The following is an 18,934-nucleotide window of genomic DNA, read 5'->3' as shown; positions in this document are numbered from 1 at the left end:
TCACGTTAACAGCTGAACCCATCTCCATAATAATCTACGCGCAGTAATACAAACACAATTTGTTAATCATAACAGTGTGACTATGAGAATAATTCAAATTGGACTATTCAGTGAAGAATTTAAATAATAAATAATTTTTTATCAAATGAAGTTGAACTAAATTTCTTAGATATAATGACATTTTTAAGAAAAAAAAACTATTCCTGTAACTTACAAAGGCATTAATCCAGTTATTTGCTCATCAGTACAACCATCAATGATTCTCCTCATTTCTTCATAACTGTATTTTGGTTTCTCAAACACTTCTTTCAACGCCCTATTATCAATATGTGAGTAAGCAGTAGATACATAAGTAAATGCCTGGAAAATAAAAAATTGACTGGAAACTCCGAGGCAAAAATAAAAATAATCTCAGGTATAATCACACTTAACCAATACTATCGATACTATACTTTTACTACAATTTGTTACTTAAAATATACTAAATTTTATGCACTTTAAAATTTTAGGGTGTCAAATCTGACATAAACAGAAATAACAATTTTAAATTGCAACAAAACCTAAAAATAGAAAATTTATGTATTGGCAACTGAAAAAAAAAAGAAAAATGGATTATAGTTTTCAAGAATCTAGAAGAATTCATGGATTAAAAATAGTATGATTCTGGATGTATTACATGTTCTCAATCTATTGTTTAATTCATAATTATTTGTTTTTGCTTAATTTCAGTTGACTGGAGATGTTACATGTCTAAAATAATTCATGAATTATGTTTCACAGTTTTTTAATACATTTTGGCACCACATTTACGTTAGTATGTGGTGCTAATAATAATTAGCACCACTTTTTAATTATCATTAGTTTTGACTAGTGACTTGAAATAAAATACTAATAGTTTATTTTGATTTTGTATTCCTATTAACATTCATTTTTTCAGTTACCATTTTTTTAGGAATCTTCTGAGATAATCCAAAATCTCTCTCCATTTACTATTTTTTTTGCCTATGAAAAGTAATTATAAATTTTTGTATGACTCACCAGGTTACAAAAGTTTACATTGTGATTTATGATAATTATGCAGATTTAAAAAAAAATATATATTTTGAAAATTCATGAGTTGTTCCTAATGAACATAATGGGATTTCACTGTTTGAAGCAAATGACTTGGAAGGGAACAACCAAGAAAAAAAATTTAAAAAAAAATATGTGGTCATTATTATTATTTGTTTTTTTTTTTTACAGGTCTATCTTTAAGAATGAGGTATAAGGATACTTCCAACATATACTGTGTTGTATTTAAAGAGATTAAAACTGTTTATATATGTGATTAAATACACTTTAATGCAAGTGTACAACATTGCAATGTTGTTTCTTGGTTTCAAATAAATTGCCATTTTTTATAATTGTTAATTTTATTAAATCGCCCAATAATTCATATAAAGTACTTTTTTTCCTGTTTAGCCTCCAGGAATTACCGTTCAGGTATTACTTCAGAGGATGAATGAGGATGATATGTATGAATGTAAATGAAGTGTAGTCTCAGTTCGACCATTCCTGAGATGTGTGGTTTAATTGAAACCCAACCACTAAAGAACACCGGTATCCACAATCTAGTATTCAAATCCGTATAAAAATAACTGATTTTACTAGGACTTGAACGCTAGAACTCTCAACTTCCAAATCAGCTAATTTAAGAAAACACACTCACCACTAGACCAACCCAGTGGGTTTCATATAATGTACTTACTTTATTATGCATACAAAAATTAATATATAAAGAAAAGTGATAGGTGTTTAAACAGAAAGGCGTCATATCTCAGTCTTTCATGCAGCTGTGACATATGTAAAGTACCTGTGCTGTAAAAGGTGAGAGTCAGAATTGCCTTCCTTGAAGTTATATTCACTTAACAGCCAGTTGTAGTGGTAAGGAAAGTAAAAATGTTTGCAGATCAGCTGAATATTATTTGTAATTGGCAAACACCAGTATAAGCAATTTTCTGATGTTATTTATTATATGACATCATTTATTCCTTCTGGTCCATTTATTAAATGGAATTATTTCATTTAATAAATGGAAAACATTTATTACTAGCTGAACAGTTTGTAGTTGAATTTGAACTCATTATTCTGAGTGTGATTAAACTAATACCTTGATATTCTTCATCTTTTTTGCAAGTTCAAGAAGGTAATGAGTAGCAACAACATTAGTGTGGAAAGAATTACGAAAGTGTGCATCAAATTGTAAACAAGCTGCAACATGAATTACCACATTTACATCCAATAAACATTTTCTTTGGTCATCAGATAGGCCAAGCTGTGGTTGAGAGCAATCTCCTGAAATTAATGTTACCTTTTTAATACAGTTTGGATCTTGTTTCCTTACTGTGTAGAATAGCTGAAAAAAAAATGTAGTAATTATTATTTGAAGTGAGATGAGTTCATGTCTATAACATAAAATGCATAAATTATACGAATTGTGTTTTTTTAAAATATGTATTCATCCTGTCTCTAAGAATTCAATTGTAATGAATAGTGCTTGTGCATACTGTAAGAAAAAAAAAATTGCAACCCCTGTTTACTAACAGGTTATTTCTGTCACAGGTGTAACTTCCAGCATATTTTTTGATTCAATTATTGAATTTTTTTGCATTACAGGTGTAATTATTAGTTAAATGTCCTTGGAGAGTAAGTAGAGATTACTAAAAAATTGTAAATACCAGCATCCATTGTGTGGTACCTTACTATAAACATTTCATTAAAGTGAGGAAACTTGTGAAAAGAAAGTCTTTACAAAACCCGAATTCAAAATGGTGGAAGGGACAAATTTCAGGTTTATCCAATTTTTAAAATTCCATTGATAATCTGAAAACTGTACAGCAATTTACAAAGCTTCTGCAATAAAACAATAAATAATAATTTTAGAAAACATTTATTTTATTTAAGAATTCTCCATGACAGCAACTTTATAAATGGTTAAAGTGCATTTTGTTCTTTAAAACAGACAAGTAGTTAGATTTTAAAGTACTTTTTATTCTGAGTTTGAACAACTTAGAAACAAGCAGTATTAACAATATCGTAATTTGCAACACTACTTATGAAGGAAATGATAAATGTCACGTAATCTTCTGAAGTATATCTCCATATGATTAGACAGAGAATTAATTTTACACTTTAGTTTTAAAAGTTTAAACCATGGGTCAATCACACTGATTTATTAAATAAAAATCTAACAGATCCTGTTTTATAGCATAACAAGCATAGAAAACTCATAAACCTAGATTACATCATGAAACACACTTTTGTATCTTTAAAGTTATTTAATAAAATAACCAGCAGCATAGTGTTAATATAATGTAGTTTACATACACCTAAATAATTTCCTAATGTAGTAAATTCAAAAGCAAATATGTTTACCTAATTTTAACATTTTATATGCTATAGCATTTTCTCAGCACACAAAGAAAAATTTATCTAATTTTTACAAGATTTTCTAACTCAAATTCTGTTAAGATTGGAAAGAAATTTATTTTGATACATTGAATTGATATGTGCAATTTCAAAACTATACTTCTTTTTATGTTTTAACTACACATACAGGGCTTGTTTTACTTACCCTTTCCATCTAGCCAGGGGACAGAGCCCTCTGGACCCCACTGAATTTATTATTCTCATGTTTGTGAGAATTATACTGATAAATAACAATTAACAAAGCCTGTCCAATTCATAAAGCTTTAGTGTATTGTAATTTTTTTTCAGAGCAACAATTTGGTCAGCACAAGACTCAAAACTTTCTGAAGTATGTGAGTTTCAGAATAGTCGGCTGAGTTTCAAATAGTAGTTAAACCTGGTTACCAGTCCTACATATGAGTCAAAAAGTATTTTGCATGATTCTTAACATTATTACCTGACCAACACCACAATGAGGTGACTGAACTTCACTTCTCATTTTTTTCTGTTTTTTATTTTACGTTTTTATTTAACTTCTTTGTGTTTTTGTGGATCGGTTTTGAACAACATAAACTAAAGAATGTGTATATATATATATATATATATATTGTAAATATTGTATATTTACAAGGGTAAGTCATACGAGGGTAATTATTATCCGCATTGTAGTTATAAATTTTATTGCAATACAAATACGAAACTTACATGCACATCATTTTTCAACATAGTCCCCTTGCATTTCAACGCACTTGGTCCATCATTGCACAAGCTTCCAGATGCCCTCATAAAAGAAGGTTTTCGGTTGAGCTACAAACCAGGAATACACCGCTTCTTTCACTGTTTTGTCTGAGGTAAATCGAAGGCCCCTTAATGCCTCTTTGAGTGGACCAAACAAGTGGTAGTCATAAGGGGCAAGATCAGGACTATATGGAGGATGAGCCAGTACTTCAAAGTTGAGTTTGTGGAGTGTTTAAGCAGTGTGGGCAGCAGTATGTAGACAGGCATTGTCGTGCAACAACACAACACCTTTCGACAGCGGTCCTCGGCATTTGCTTCAAATTGCAGGCTTCGGCTAGGCAGTAAACAACTCACTGTAATGCCCATTGTTTATTGGCATGCCCCTTTCCTCATAATGTTCCAGTACTGACCCATGTTAGTCCCAAAAAACCGTAAGCATCAGTTTTCCTGCAGATGGTTGGGTCTCGAACATTTTTTTGGAGGGCGAATTTGGATGTTTCTATTCCATACTCTGCCTTTTACTCTCCGGCTCATAATGATGGATCCATGTTTTGTCACCAGTGATGATTCTGTCTAAGAAAATGTCTCGTTCATTAACATAGCGATCCAAATGTTTTTGGCAGATGTCCAAGCGCGTTTGTTTATGCAGCTGTGTGAGTTGTCTTGGGACCCACCGTGCACAGATTTTATGAAAGATAAAGACTTTGTCTGTTGTGGATGATTTCGTAGGCAGAACCATGACTAATTTGCAGACGATGTGCCACTTCATCAATAGTTATTCGTCTGCCTTAGAAAACCATGTCATATGCACACTCAATGTTTTCCTCATTTGTGGCAGTAAAAACGGATCACTGAACGTTGCTCTTCTTTAGTGCAAACAGAAAGCGGAGCAGCCATGGTTAATGGCAGGGCAGCGATAATGGAACTAACCTAGCAGCATCAAACCTGCACAAACATAACAACAGTTAAACCACGTATGCGTCATCTACGCAACACAACAGTACTACCAACATAAACAAAAATATAACTAAATTGCAGATAATAATTGACTTACCCTCATATATAATATATATATATATATATACAATATTTACTACATTTTTCTCTGGAGTGTGAATATATATAAATATATTGTTTTTATAGAAGACTGGAGCAAATTACATACATTTGCCCACATGAGAAGCACTGACTCTCCTACTGGAGACCAGTCATTTGAAGCATCTGCTCTTATGACTTATTTATTGTCATTGAAAAAGCAACTGTAAGTGAAAACTGGAGGCAATTAAAAGTGAAGGGCTAATTTAAAGGAATATACACTGTACACCATCATATCTTTATAGCTACTTTTCTAAATAACCAAAAGAGTCAAGAAACCTTTTTTGTGGAAAATTTTATTTGAAATACAGCAAGTGATTTCTGAATTTTATTTGACAAATGATTTGGCCAGTAAAGTTAAATATCAGCAAGGACATAATCCAGTTATTACCAGAAAACATAAAATGGCCGGCCACCATCTTGAAATGGTGAAAAATTTCAATATAGTGGCCGACCATTTTATGGCTTGTAAAAACTATGGTCATGCAAAATTTCAGCACAGTTGATTGAATAATTTTTACTTGAAAGAGAAACAGACTCACAGAAACCATTAGATTTTTATAAATAGTATAAAACATTTTTCAAAATTGTATTAATAACATTCACCCAGTATATATGGGTCGGTGAGATGCTGAGGTAAACTTTTCAGCAATCCCATTTTAAGCAAATTTTTTACAAGTGTTTTTCTAATATACAATTATTTTTAGGTCTAAGAAAGATATTTTTGCCAAAGCTGTAAAATGAAGTATGGAGTTGAACATAGAATATTATTTCAATTAAGTTAATGCATATGCATTCAAATTAGTAATTGGTCTGCAGGTTGATACTAAGCAACCTAAATATTAGAAACATTATTTTAATAGAGACTATATTATTTATTACAAAAAGATCACGATTATTTATGACTTACATAATTTTCAAATAATTCCTTCAAACGTTGGTGTTCTGATACGCCTTTCTTCATTCTTATCAAAAGAAAAATCTGTCTGACACCTGGGCAGCATCTGCAGAATTAAAAATGAGATAAATTTTAAATAGGTTAATGAAATTTAAAACATGAAGAAATCTGTAGGCCAATATTTTACTAAAAATATAATAAAGATATAGCTATAATGAAATGAACACCAGTTTTACATTTTAATTTTTTTCAATATTAATTGGTATTAAGAACAATTTTAGAAGAATAAGATCTCCAATTAAACAATGGACTTACATGTCAGACACACATTCATTTTCTGAAGACATCAATTAGACAACTGGTTTGATGCATGACTCCACATTCTTTGCTAATCTCTTAGTTTATACATATTACACCAAATGTCTTTAATTATTTGACTCATGTATTTCGGTCAGTCTGTAGTTTTTACAATCTATCTTTCTTTCCATTACTAAACTAACCAACCATCAAGGATATCTTAATAAATGACATAACATACAAATCCTTTTCTAGTAAAAAATTTATCTTGGGCTCCTTATTTCTTCAATTCTCCTTATTTCATCTCGTTTCTTTAACTTCAAAAACTCTGTTAATCATTTTCAAATCACATTTCAGTGAGTTTGGTATCTCTCTTGAGAAAGGGAAAAATCAGAAAAGGGAAAAAAGAAAAAAGGGAAAATGGGGAAAAGGAAAAATGGGAAAGGAGGAAAAAATGAAAAAGGGGGAAGAAATAAGTGAAAGATAAATGGGGGAAGAAAAGGGAAATTGGAAAAGGAGGAATGGGGAGGATGAAAGGGGATATGTTAAAATGAAAAAAGGGAAAAGGGGAAATGGAAGAAAGGGTAAAAGGTAAAAAGGAAAGGTTAATTTTGTAAAGTTACGTAAAGTTCATTTTTTTAATGTTTTATCAAACTTTCAATTGTGTTCATTTAATCTCTCTCTCTCTCTCTCTCTCTCTATATATATATATAGAAAGAGTGTCAAAGTCTCAAATCTAGCAATAGTGAAGCATTGCCGAATCTGCTGTTATAAATAAATAAATTTTTCATTCTGATTGATACGTAAAAATATATTATTTTTAATCTTGTCAGTATAAGATAAATTATAAACATAAAAACATAAATTATTAGTTAAAAAATAAAAATAATTAAAAACCATATTAATTATCTAAAATACGTGTTGTAGGGCCAGTAAATCATTTGGTGCTCCTCCTAACCTGTTTCCTGCTAGAATTCTACATCTAAGTGGAAAGATTAATTTGCATGGTTTTATTAGAATAAAATGTTTGGTTTTCATCTCTGAAAGTAATTATTTTCATTTCCAGGTTGAAGCTTATTTTATTCTTTGTTAGTTTAAATAATTCATTCTAGGTATTGTTGAATAACCCACTTACTGGTGTATAAGTAGAGATAAAAATGTGTTTTAGTTTTCACAAAAACAAGTTAAGAGTGGCTGATTTGTTTGGAAAGGTAGGATGGGGTACATTGAGACAGAAGTATAGAGGGCAGGTTGAGATAAAGTGAAACATTTAAATACAATAAGATGCCTTTTAAAATCCGCAGTTATTCTATAAGGTTCCCTTTGTTTTAAGACTTCTGCTATTATTAAAAGATGGTGAAGAAGAGGAAAAACTGAAAATAAAAGGAGTATTTAATGCAGATATGATGAAAGAAGCTGTCAAAATGATGTTACAGAGCGAACCAATTAGAAATGCAGGTAATAAGTTTAATTTGAAATTTCAAACAGTACCAATACATGTCAAGAAAATTCTAGATAACCTGTAGGAGAAACTGAAATGAAAAAATTAAAAAGTTACTAACCAGTGTTATGTCTACCTGAGATGCACATTGCAACACTTTTATCCATATTTAAAATTAGATTGTTACAATCCATCCAGCGAATAATTTTTGATTTGATTTTTTTATAATTATTTATAAATTACTTTTTTTTTAATACTTTTATTTATAGCCGTATTAACAATAAAATTCATTAGTGACTTAACAGTGTAATGGAACTGTACCAGTAAATATGAACAAATTTAGGCTGACCATTCCTAGACGTGTGGTTAATTGAAACCCAACCACCAAATAACAAACGTATTCACAATCTAGTATTCAAATCTGAAAAAAAGCCTTTATTAGGATTTGAACCTGAGAACTCTCGATTTCAAAATCAGCTGATTTAAAACACGTTTACCACTAGACCAACCAAAAGTTTTTTAATAACAAATTACTTTTGTTATATACAACACAGAGCCTATACCATATACTGCAGTGATACATATAATATGTATGTATGCAGCTTGTATATAACTTAAAACTAATTACAATTTGATAATTACTTTACTTATTCATAAGCTATGCTTAATCTGTAGTATATGTTCAACATGTAACTTTAAGTAATACTGATTATATAAATTCTTTGATTTCCAAAGCTTTTATACTCACCTTTAATTTTATTTTAAAGTTGTTCATTATTACATTTTTAAGGCTTTCAGGAAGCTTGTCTAAATATTTATAAGTAATAAATTTGTGATTTTGTTGACAATTTTTATTACTCATATTTGTGTTGCTAATACTTTTTAGAAAAGTACTTTTAATTCTTATAATGATGAGTAATGGATTCTAACGTGCATTATTCTCACAAGTTCATAAAATATTTTATTTACAGAACCCCATTTAAAATGTCATGTGTTATTATATTATAAATAAAATACATACATAATTATGTATAAATTGTTATGACTATGTAGCTTACTTAATCTTTCTGGACCATAGATAATGTATTTGTTTTTATTAACTAAAGTTTGTATGTGATAGTCCCATTTCATATTAGAATCAATTACAATGCCTAATTACTTGGCATTATTAACTCTTGTAATTAGTTCATTACCTATATTAATTGTGTAGGTACTGGGTCCAGTAACACAGTGGTTGTACAAAAAGTGCTTAATAAGTGATTTTAAGTGATAAAAAGTGCTTGTTAACATTTAAAGTTAAAAAATTATAATCTAGCAAATTCTTTATGCATAATAGACTTTCATTCAATGAATTAAGCATGTAATCCCAGTACAAATAATCACAGTATCATCCACAGATGGTATGATTTTACAGTTAATACGAGCATTATATTTGAATTTAAATAAGACATTCATACAAATAATACTTTGCCTGGGAAACTCCATCAGATAAATCAGCTAATTCACTTTTGATACTCTTTATTACTTAACTTATTTTTAGTTTTATTTAATGAACAAAATTGTAAGTAAATTATAAAATCCTAATCTTTTCTTCTTGAACAATTTTTATGTTTTCAAATTCTTCTTTCAATTCTTTTATTATCATTTATACAATATATAAGAAGAAAAGGATAGGCAGTATTCTTATCTCTCCTTTCCATATTAAAGCCTGACTTTCTCTTTAATAAGAGCTATCTAATATTAATACTGTATATGATTAAATTAGCTATGATGAAATATAAAAATTGTTACAGGCATTGAAAGAGGCTAGTATTTCCAAGTGAGGCTATGCTGCTATAAGTCCAAATAATATATAATCTGGAAAAGTAGAAAGAATTTTATGTACCAATGAAAGTGTAAAGAGTAGAATGGTAGAAAATTGGTTAAGTATAAAAATTGACTTGTTTTTTAAACTGCAGACAAATAATTGACCTGACATAACTTGTATCAAATAAGTAAATATATATATATATATATATATATGAGGACGGTTCAGAAAGTAACTTATGTTTGTGCCTAGCGTGGAGATGGGTAGGGATAGAGCCGCCATCTTGGTGTCAAAACATATCTACACTCGGTACGCATCAAGCTGTCGAAGCATGTGGACTGTGATTTTTCTACTTTATTTGTTGTGAATTATTGAAATGTGCGCTTCAATAGAAAATCCCATGAATTGTGAGGTGCGTTCAGTGATTAGGTTTTTAATGGCAAAAAACCTCAAACCAATTGAAATTCATCGGCAACTTTGTGAGGTGTACAGAGATGGAATAATGAGTGAAGGTGGAGTGAGGTAGTGGTACATTCAGTTTGAAAATGACCGCACCAATGTTCATATGAGGACCGCAATGGTCGGCCTAACCTTGTGACTGATGAACTGACAATGAAAATCAACAATAAAAGTCTTGAAAATCACCACATTACGATTACGGAACTCTCGCTTCATTTCCCCCAAATTTCACAAAGTTTACTACATGAAATTGTATCAAGGAAGCTTGGTTATCATAAGTTTTGTGCAAGATGGGTGCCAAAAATCTGAGGCAGCAGGTTTCTACACAGAAGGAATTGAAGAGTTTGTGCAATCGTTATGATAAGTCCCTTAATTACATGGCAAGTATGTAGAAAAATAGTTTAAGATTGACACTTTCAAATGTATATAAGGCTGAACTATTAAAAAATGACATAAGTAATAAAATTAAGAAGTTTAAAAATAAAAATGATAAAAAATTAATCATAATAAAAATGTAATAATAAATAAAAATAAAATATATGAACTAAAAAACAAATTAAAAGAAAATAATTAATTGTATAGTGACAAAATCTGATAAAATAAGAACTGTGATTATTCAAATGATGAATACAATGATTTAGTAAATAAATATATAAATGAAAATGGTTTTAAAAAATATTAATGACCCAACCAATAAATTTTTATGAATTGCAAAAGACCTTATGGTTAAATACAAAGAAATATTTAATTATAATAATAAATTAAAATATCACAGCAGATTATATTCATAAACTTTATGCCCCAAAACTCACAGGTGTCCCAAAATTACGTAAAGATGGTATCCCTATGAGACTATTAATCAATTTCTAAATAGCCCTAAGTTATATAATTACTGAAATTATTGATAAAGAAATTAGATCAAAGACAAATTTAGAATATAAATATAATATAAAAAATGGGTACGAATTGATTAATAAATTAAAAATTAATAATATAACTAAAATGATTATCTTCAATATAACTAATATGTACCCAAATACACCCATTGATAATATAAAATCTCAATAATAGAAAAATTAATAAAAACAGGTTGAAGATCAAAAATTTATAAATATTATAAAAATAATTAGAAATATATGTAAGCAGAAATATTTTGAATTTAATGGAACCTGTTATACTCAAGAAAATGTTTTAACCATGGGATTTCCTTTATCTGCTGTAATGTCGGAAATTTATCTGCAGGAATTTGAGAGTAGAATAGTCTATGGCATAAATCACATACATAAAATTTTATTAAGAGTTGATACATGGAAGATATTTTAGTTATATATGAACCAGATATAAATAAGCAACATGAAGTAATTTTAAATAAATTAAATTTTATATAATAAAACATTAAAATGTACATATGAAATGAAACATAATAGAAAAATAAATTATTTAGACACAAATATTAAAATAAATAAAATCAATCAAATAATAACTGGAGTATATAAAAACCTACCTCAAATGAAATCATTATCAACAAGAATTCTAATCATTGTTGGTCCATAAAAATTAATATTTTTAAAAACATGATAAATAGAGCAATAAAATACATAAACGATAAACAGGAATTGTATAATGAAATAAATAATATAAAAAATATAGCTATAAAAAATGGATATCTACGTTATGTATTGATAATATGATAAAAAATATAATCCAGATTTTTTTAATAATACGAACATTTACTACATTAATATCTATAAATAAAAATAAAAATAGAGAAAATAATTACATAAAGTACTCTTATACAAATAAAATTATAGAAAACTTGATTGATGCATCAAAATTAATGATAAAAAGTATAAACCTGCTTATAAACCTGATAATCATATAATAAAACATTTAAAATATTATAATAATAGAAAAGTAAAAAATAAATTTGATTCTTCTGGCATTTTCAAATAAAATGCAATAATTACAAAAATATATATATCGGTAAAACAAATAGTCCTTTGAAGATAGATTTAATGAACATTTTAGAACCTTTAAAAATAAAAAAATAGGTTTCTCAAACGTAGCCGACCACTTAATAAATAATAATCATAATATAACCAATTTAGAAATAATTGAAAGAATAAATATTGAGCATGAAAATAGTAATAAAAAATAGAAATTTTAGAAAATATAAAATTTTATATAAATGTAAATTTATCTTATAAATCTGCAAACAGAATTTGATGGGTACATTCTTATTGAAATTATTTAAGTTGGCATAAAAAAAAGATATTGATAAATTAATAGTTATTGCAGTACTTTTTCATTGAATGAACAAATATTTGTTCTGAATTTTTAAAATGTTTTTAAATTTTATTAATAACAATTTTTACAAAATAAAAGTAAAAAGTTAAAATTTAATGTGTAAATGTAAACAGATGAAGAATTATTAAAAATTAAAAAATATCACTGAAGATGGGCTTAGGCCTAAAAACATTTTGAACATGTGTTCTATAATGAAATTTGTACTTTAATTGTACGTGTACAATAATTCTGTACTTTGCAAAGGCTGAAAAAATATTATATTATATATATATATATATATAATTTAGTAAAATAGATTTTTAAATTTCTACATTTTCCTCTGTGCTAATTAATTCAAAAGCAAATATAAAATTCAACAATCCACCAAAATACAGAACCAAATAAAAATTTGATCTGTTAAGAAATTAAACAGTTCTATTAAAAATTTTATCGCTGTATTTATAATATTTGTGAATATATTAATCTTGTGTGACCAGGGATGATTCGACTTTCTATTAATAATTATTTTACTTGCGTAGGTTTCCTATATACTGATGCCCAGTATTGAAATTTGATTCTTTTTATTCATCTCATATTAATATCTAAAAAACTTATGTTTCTGCATTTATCTGTTTCAAACGTAAAAAATGGATGAAATTTCTTGTTAATTGATAATATTTATCGAAAAAAAGATTTAAAATCTATCTATTAATGTAACATTGATACCTATAAATAATACATATAGCTTTGACAATATCTATATGAAATACTCTTATATTAATAATATTATTGAAAATTTAATTAATGTTTATAATGATGAAAAATACAAACCAGGATAAAAGTCAAAAAACCATATAGTAAGGCATTTAAAGAAACGTAATGATTTTAATAGTTTATGTGGAATTTATAAAATAACATGTAATGATTCCAATAAAATTTTTATTGAGCAAACTAATAGATCCTTTAAGGCAAGATTTTCAGAACATTTTAGGTACTATATAAACAATAAATTAGATTTTTCTAATGTTGCAGAGTATCTAATAATAAATAAACATTCTATTACTGACTTAGAAACTAACTTGAAAATAATTGAAATTACAAATGAAGGTGATAATAAAAAATTGGACATATTGGAAAAATACCATATTTATAAATATAAAGGGAAATTCAGCCTAATCAATCTACAGACAGAGTTTGACAATGATGCTCTTATCAAAGCTGCTATAGGCAGCAGCACTTTTGGCAAGATATTAGCTAGACTTTATTAAATAATTACAGCGTGGTATTTAGTGTCAAATTTAGTAGTCAAATAAAAAATTTTTTATTTGATTACACATATTTTAAAGATGTAATAACTTGGTATTTAATGCGTAATTTTGAAATTTTAATCAACTGATAATGAGGAATTCCACAAAAGCACTATTGTTGCATAAGGGAGAATAATAAAAATGAAAAATAAGGTAAGAGCTCTTATTTGCTTCTGTACTGTGGTGGATTGCTGAATTTAATTTTTTTTTTCATATATATATATATAATACACATATATTTGTAAATTTATACAAAGTCTATTCAGAAAGTATCCAATTCAATGTTAGCCTTCTTTAATTTAATCTTCTTGTAACACCACATACTTAACCCAGCAGTTCTTTCACTGTTAGAAAAAGTTTTTGGTAATTCTCTTCTGGAATGGCTACCAATGGTTGTAGTGTCTTGTTCATTATTATGTCCTTCAGGCTGTCAGATCAGGATCTTTTCAATAGCTTCTTCAACTTGGTGACAACCAGAAATCACAAGGGGTCATGTCTAGTGAGTCAGAGGCCTGGCATACTTGAAAAATTCTATGCCAACCAATAAATCCTGGATTACATGTAACAAGTAGGTAGGAGCATTATCTTGATGTAACTGTCACTTCACTTGGTAATTCCCACAGACTGATCTTTTCACCAAAATACATCAACAATAATATGTTATATTATTTTATCTAACAATAATATGTTGCAGAACTTCCAGATAGTATTGTTTGTTGACAGTTTATCCTTCTAGTGCTTTTTATGATACAAAACACCACTGTAGCAGAAAAAGCAGTCAAGGTCACTTTTCTTCGCTCCTCACTTATCTTAATTTCTTTGGTGTTGGAGAATGATGATGATGACTGAGCTTTACTTTATGAGTCATATCTGTACAATAAAGACTCATCAGCAGTTACCACGGTCTTAAGGAAGTTAGGATTACACCATTGGTGTACTCAGCATGTTCTATGCAACATCAAAACTAGCCTCTGTTTAAGAGAAAGTAGCTTTTACACAAATTAGGCGGCCATTTTATGCATGCACAAATCATGTGTGTGGCACCACCTCCAATTTCAATACAATTTTCAGTTTCATTGAGAGTCAGCTGATGATAGTTCATTACTAAACAGTTATTAATTTCAGCTGTTCACTCCCACCAGTATGCTAGTCACTCTCAATGAAGTTCAGCCATCTTGAAAATGGTTGTAACACTCTTAAATTTGTTTTCAAAAGCGTGTTAAATCTCACAAATAATTTCGCTTTGAATACCAAGAAATTTTTAGTATTACTTGATCAGATGTTATTCATCAATTCTAACTTTATGCACAAAATAAAAAATGCCATAAATCCCTGTAACACTAACACAAAATGACTGCTGGGGACAACACTTGATATATTCTATGAAGTTATAACAAACATGCATATGCACTAGTTACTGCTAGCAGTGCCACTAGGTGTTAATCTACTTTCATAAGCACATTAATATCTAGATATACTGATATAATAATTGCACTCATCAGTAGTACGTTTGGTTTACATTTGGGACCACTTCATTGAAATCGATTATTCAAGAAAATAGAGTCGCGTTTTGGTATGCTTTTTGCAGTATATAGACGCTTTCGTGGTGAGAATTTAACTGGAAAGTGGCGGTGCTCTCGTAAAAAGAGACTGCTATTAATGTATTTACTGGTCCCGTATGTAAACATCTTCACGCGCGCTGACTGGTCGATTCTCCCCCCACCATTTTATGGTTCCGCCCCCTGGTCCCAAATGTCACCATCTTTTTCACACGCGCTGATTGGTCGAGACCCTCAGGCAAGCCCGCCAATTTTAAATCCAAAAATCTTTAAATTTTTAAAATAAGGCGTATTTCGAAAACGGTGCGTCCTAGCCCAATTTTAACGCGATTTGAAAGGCTTCATTCAAAGGCCACTTTCCAACATTTGGGAACGATTGCCGGTAGTTTAATCCACCCAAGTCCACCCGTTCTCGAGATACGCCCTTTTCACAACATTTTTTTTTAAATTGATGCTGAAATAAAATGAAAATATGCTCGGATAACAGTTTTAATAACGTTTAAATTAATTTAAAAATCTGACATCATTACGTTCATCAAAAGCGGGATCAAAGCATTAAACCCGAGTAAATTATTCAATACATTAAAGAAGATTGTGCCAGAATAACAACAATAACACACCATTATTAAAATTATTTTCATTTTAAGACTATGAATTTTGAACGAACTGAGAATGCCAGTAAATTAGTATTTTGTTAGAAAAATCTGTCTAACAAGTATGATTTAATTACATTTTTAGACAATATAAATGGTGATATTGAACAATTGTATAAAAAATACACTTCTAATCCATTTGCTATGCAATTAATGTGTGAATATAAAAATATAAAATACTAAAAATTTATTTACTTCATATGGAAAAAATCTTTATAAATCAATCAAATTGGAGAAAATAAAACTTTCCGTGGAAAATAAGTTGTCTATTGAAAGCGCTTTTGATAATTTAATTGAATAATATTTTGAATTGAAACACAAACCAAATAAAGAAATATCTGTTTCTGAATTGATGTTGCATATTCAAATACCAGTTACAAAAAACAAAGCATTAATGTTTCTTTAATAAAACACTCTTGGAATGTTAGTGACGAAAATTTTGTAGATATTTATGAATTTTTAACGGTTATGAAAGATGTGGTATTTAACGCTATAAGATTACAAGTTGAAAAATATAAAGGAGACAATATTAAATATTATTTAGTCGTTGTTGTAGAGATGGAAAAATGTGTGGGTGATAAATGTGATTTTTGTAAAGTTAACTTGCACAGCAGCACTCGATTTGCTTTATATGTATGTGAAAATCCAACCGTCTTGAATGAACAGTATTTACAAGCCTATGAAAAAATTAACGAATCTTTTGAAAAATTTATTCAAATGGGAAGTGGATGGGTTATGAATAAAATATTAAGCTTGGATCTCAGTACATATTTACAAACACCAAAAGCTCTATTAAATAAATATGCTATAATAAATGTACAAAATGTACAAATGATGATAAAAAATGTTTTTTTTTATGGTCAATTCCAGCACATATATTTCCTTGTAATAATACAAGTGGCGTGTTTCATCCTATAAACAATTTGAAAATCGATTAAACATGAAAGGAACAGAATATCCTGTTTATGTTATAGATATTGATAAATTTGAAGCAAAAAACCCAAATATTGGTGTAAATGTCTTGTGTTATGATATTGAAGATGACAAAGAATCATTTAATCCTAATGATGTATATATAAAAAGCATGAATAATAATCGAAAATTTGTCGTTTGGTTATTGTTATTAACCGATATTAAATTAATTCGCTCCCATTATACTCTAATAAATATGACAAACGAATATAATGGTTTGTCAAGGATGTTGAGTGGTAATAATAAAAGTCGTAGAAAATGTGAATATTGCTCCTATTGTTTGTATTATTTTAAATCTCGGTCAAGTGAAAGGAAAGCTAAAGAAAGGTTTTCAAAGCATATTGAAGCTTGTAAACAAGGAAAGTTTCAGAGAAATACAATGCCAAAGGAGTGGATTGGTGTAGGTGAGAATCGTAGACGTGGTAATGTAGTATCGTTTAAAGACTATCCTTCAACATTACCCGTGTCGTTTGTTATATATGCAGATTTCGAATCGTTTATAATTCCAAACCACATTGCAAACCCCGAACTGGGTACTAGTAATACTACAAAAACACATACCCATAAACCATCTGGAAATTGCTATGCAATTATCAACGAAAACCGTTGTGTTGTCGAATCGAAATTATACAGGGCCACTAGATAATGATAAGGTAGTTTAAAAGTTTCTCGTTGATTTATATAATAAATGCAATATTTCAAAATGGAATTGTGTACTAATAAAGAGTGTACTATGATTGAAAAAGATCAAAAAATATTTGAAGATGATACAAAATGTGTTATATGTGGAGATGCGATTAATGGGAAACGTGTAAGACACCATTCACATACAAGTGGTAAATTTATTGGACCGACCCATGAACAATGCAATTTAAATTGTAAACACGCAACATTTATTCCAGTTGTACTTCATAATTTACGCGGTTACGATTCACATCATATTGTATTGGCGCTGAATGAATTGAAGGATAAATTTGAAATTTCTTGTATTGCAAACAACAGGGAAAACTTGAATCTATAACACTCCAGAATGAAATATCATACCGATTTATAGATTCGTACCAATTTCTATCTTATAGCTTAGATGATTTGGTGCAAAGTTCATTTGATCATTGTAGTTCATATAGTAAGAAGTATAGGCAGAGGTGTTTAAAACGACATTTCTTCAATTTGAAATAAATTGTGAAGAAAAGATTAAACAAATGGAGATGTTTAATATGTTGAGCCGTCGAAAAGGTGTTTATCCCTATACATATGTTACATCAGCATCTGTTTTCAATGAAAGACAATTGCCACCCATCGAAGCGTTTTATGATGATTTAAAGAGAGAAAACATCTCTGAATATAATTATAGTCATGCGCAAAACGTTTGGAATAGTTTTAAAATTAAGACACTTGGTGAATACCATGATTTCTATATGAAATTGGACGTTATACTGTTGGCTGACGTATTTGTAAATTTTCGGAATAAAATGATTCATACAAACAATTTGGATCCTTGTCTTTATATATCGGCTCCACATTTATCATGGTTTGCAGCACTCAAGGCGACAAAAGTACAATTGGAACTTGTTACAGACCCCGATATGTATTTGTGTTTTGAAAAAGGCATTAAACGGTTACATTACAGAAGATCTCATCGCGAACCAAATTAAATGTCGGAGCAATGATTCGAGAAAATGAAATGACCAAATTAAAAGTAGTCGATAAACCATGAAATATTTTGGTGCCTCGAATTAGAGTGACCAAATGATTCGTTTCTTCCTTAATTTTTACATCAATAGTTTATTTAAATTGAAATTACTTTTTTTTATATATAGACATGAAGAAAAAAGGCAAGACTAAAACTATGAAAAAAGGTCGTGATATTATTGGTTCTGTTGTTAATAAAGCTGTAGATTTATTACCAGTTTAAGCGCATTTACCAGGTTACAATTATTGTGGTCTGGCACAAAATTGGATAAAAGGTTAAAAC

General features: G+C 28.9%; 1 protein-coding gene across 5 annotated transcripts in view; it reads right to left on the bottom strand.

Moving 5' to 3' along the window:
* LOC142327935 (immediate early response 3-interacting protein 1-like) overlaps window positions 1–18,934 on the bottom strand; it is a 119,630-nt gene that overhangs the window by 48,357 nt on the left and 52,339 nt on the right. For all 5 annotated transcript variants that reach the window (XM_075371337.1, XM_075371348.1, XM_075371329.1 and 2 more), the window contains 3 exons: window positions 6,191–6,284; window positions 2,150–2,395; window positions 215–360 (listed from right to left, as the gene is read on the bottom strand). In XM_075371337.1, coding sequence (XP_075227452.1) covers window positions 215–360; window positions 2,150–2,395; window positions 6,191–6,284 — 486 coding nt within the window. The remainder of the gene's footprint in view (window positions 1–214; window positions 361–2,149; window positions 2,396–6,190; window positions 6,285–18,934) is intronic.

This window comes from Lycorma delicatula, chromosome 1 (assembly GCF_047948215.1).
Source record: "Lycorma delicatula isolate Av1 chromosome 1, ASM4794821v1, whole genome shotgun sequence".
Taxonomy (NCBI): Eukaryota; Metazoa; Arthropoda; class Insecta; order Hemiptera; family Fulgoridae; genus Lycorma; species Lycorma delicatula.
The sequence above is the reverse complement of the archived record's forward strand: the minus strand, read 5'-3'. Positions and strand labels throughout refer to the sequence as shown.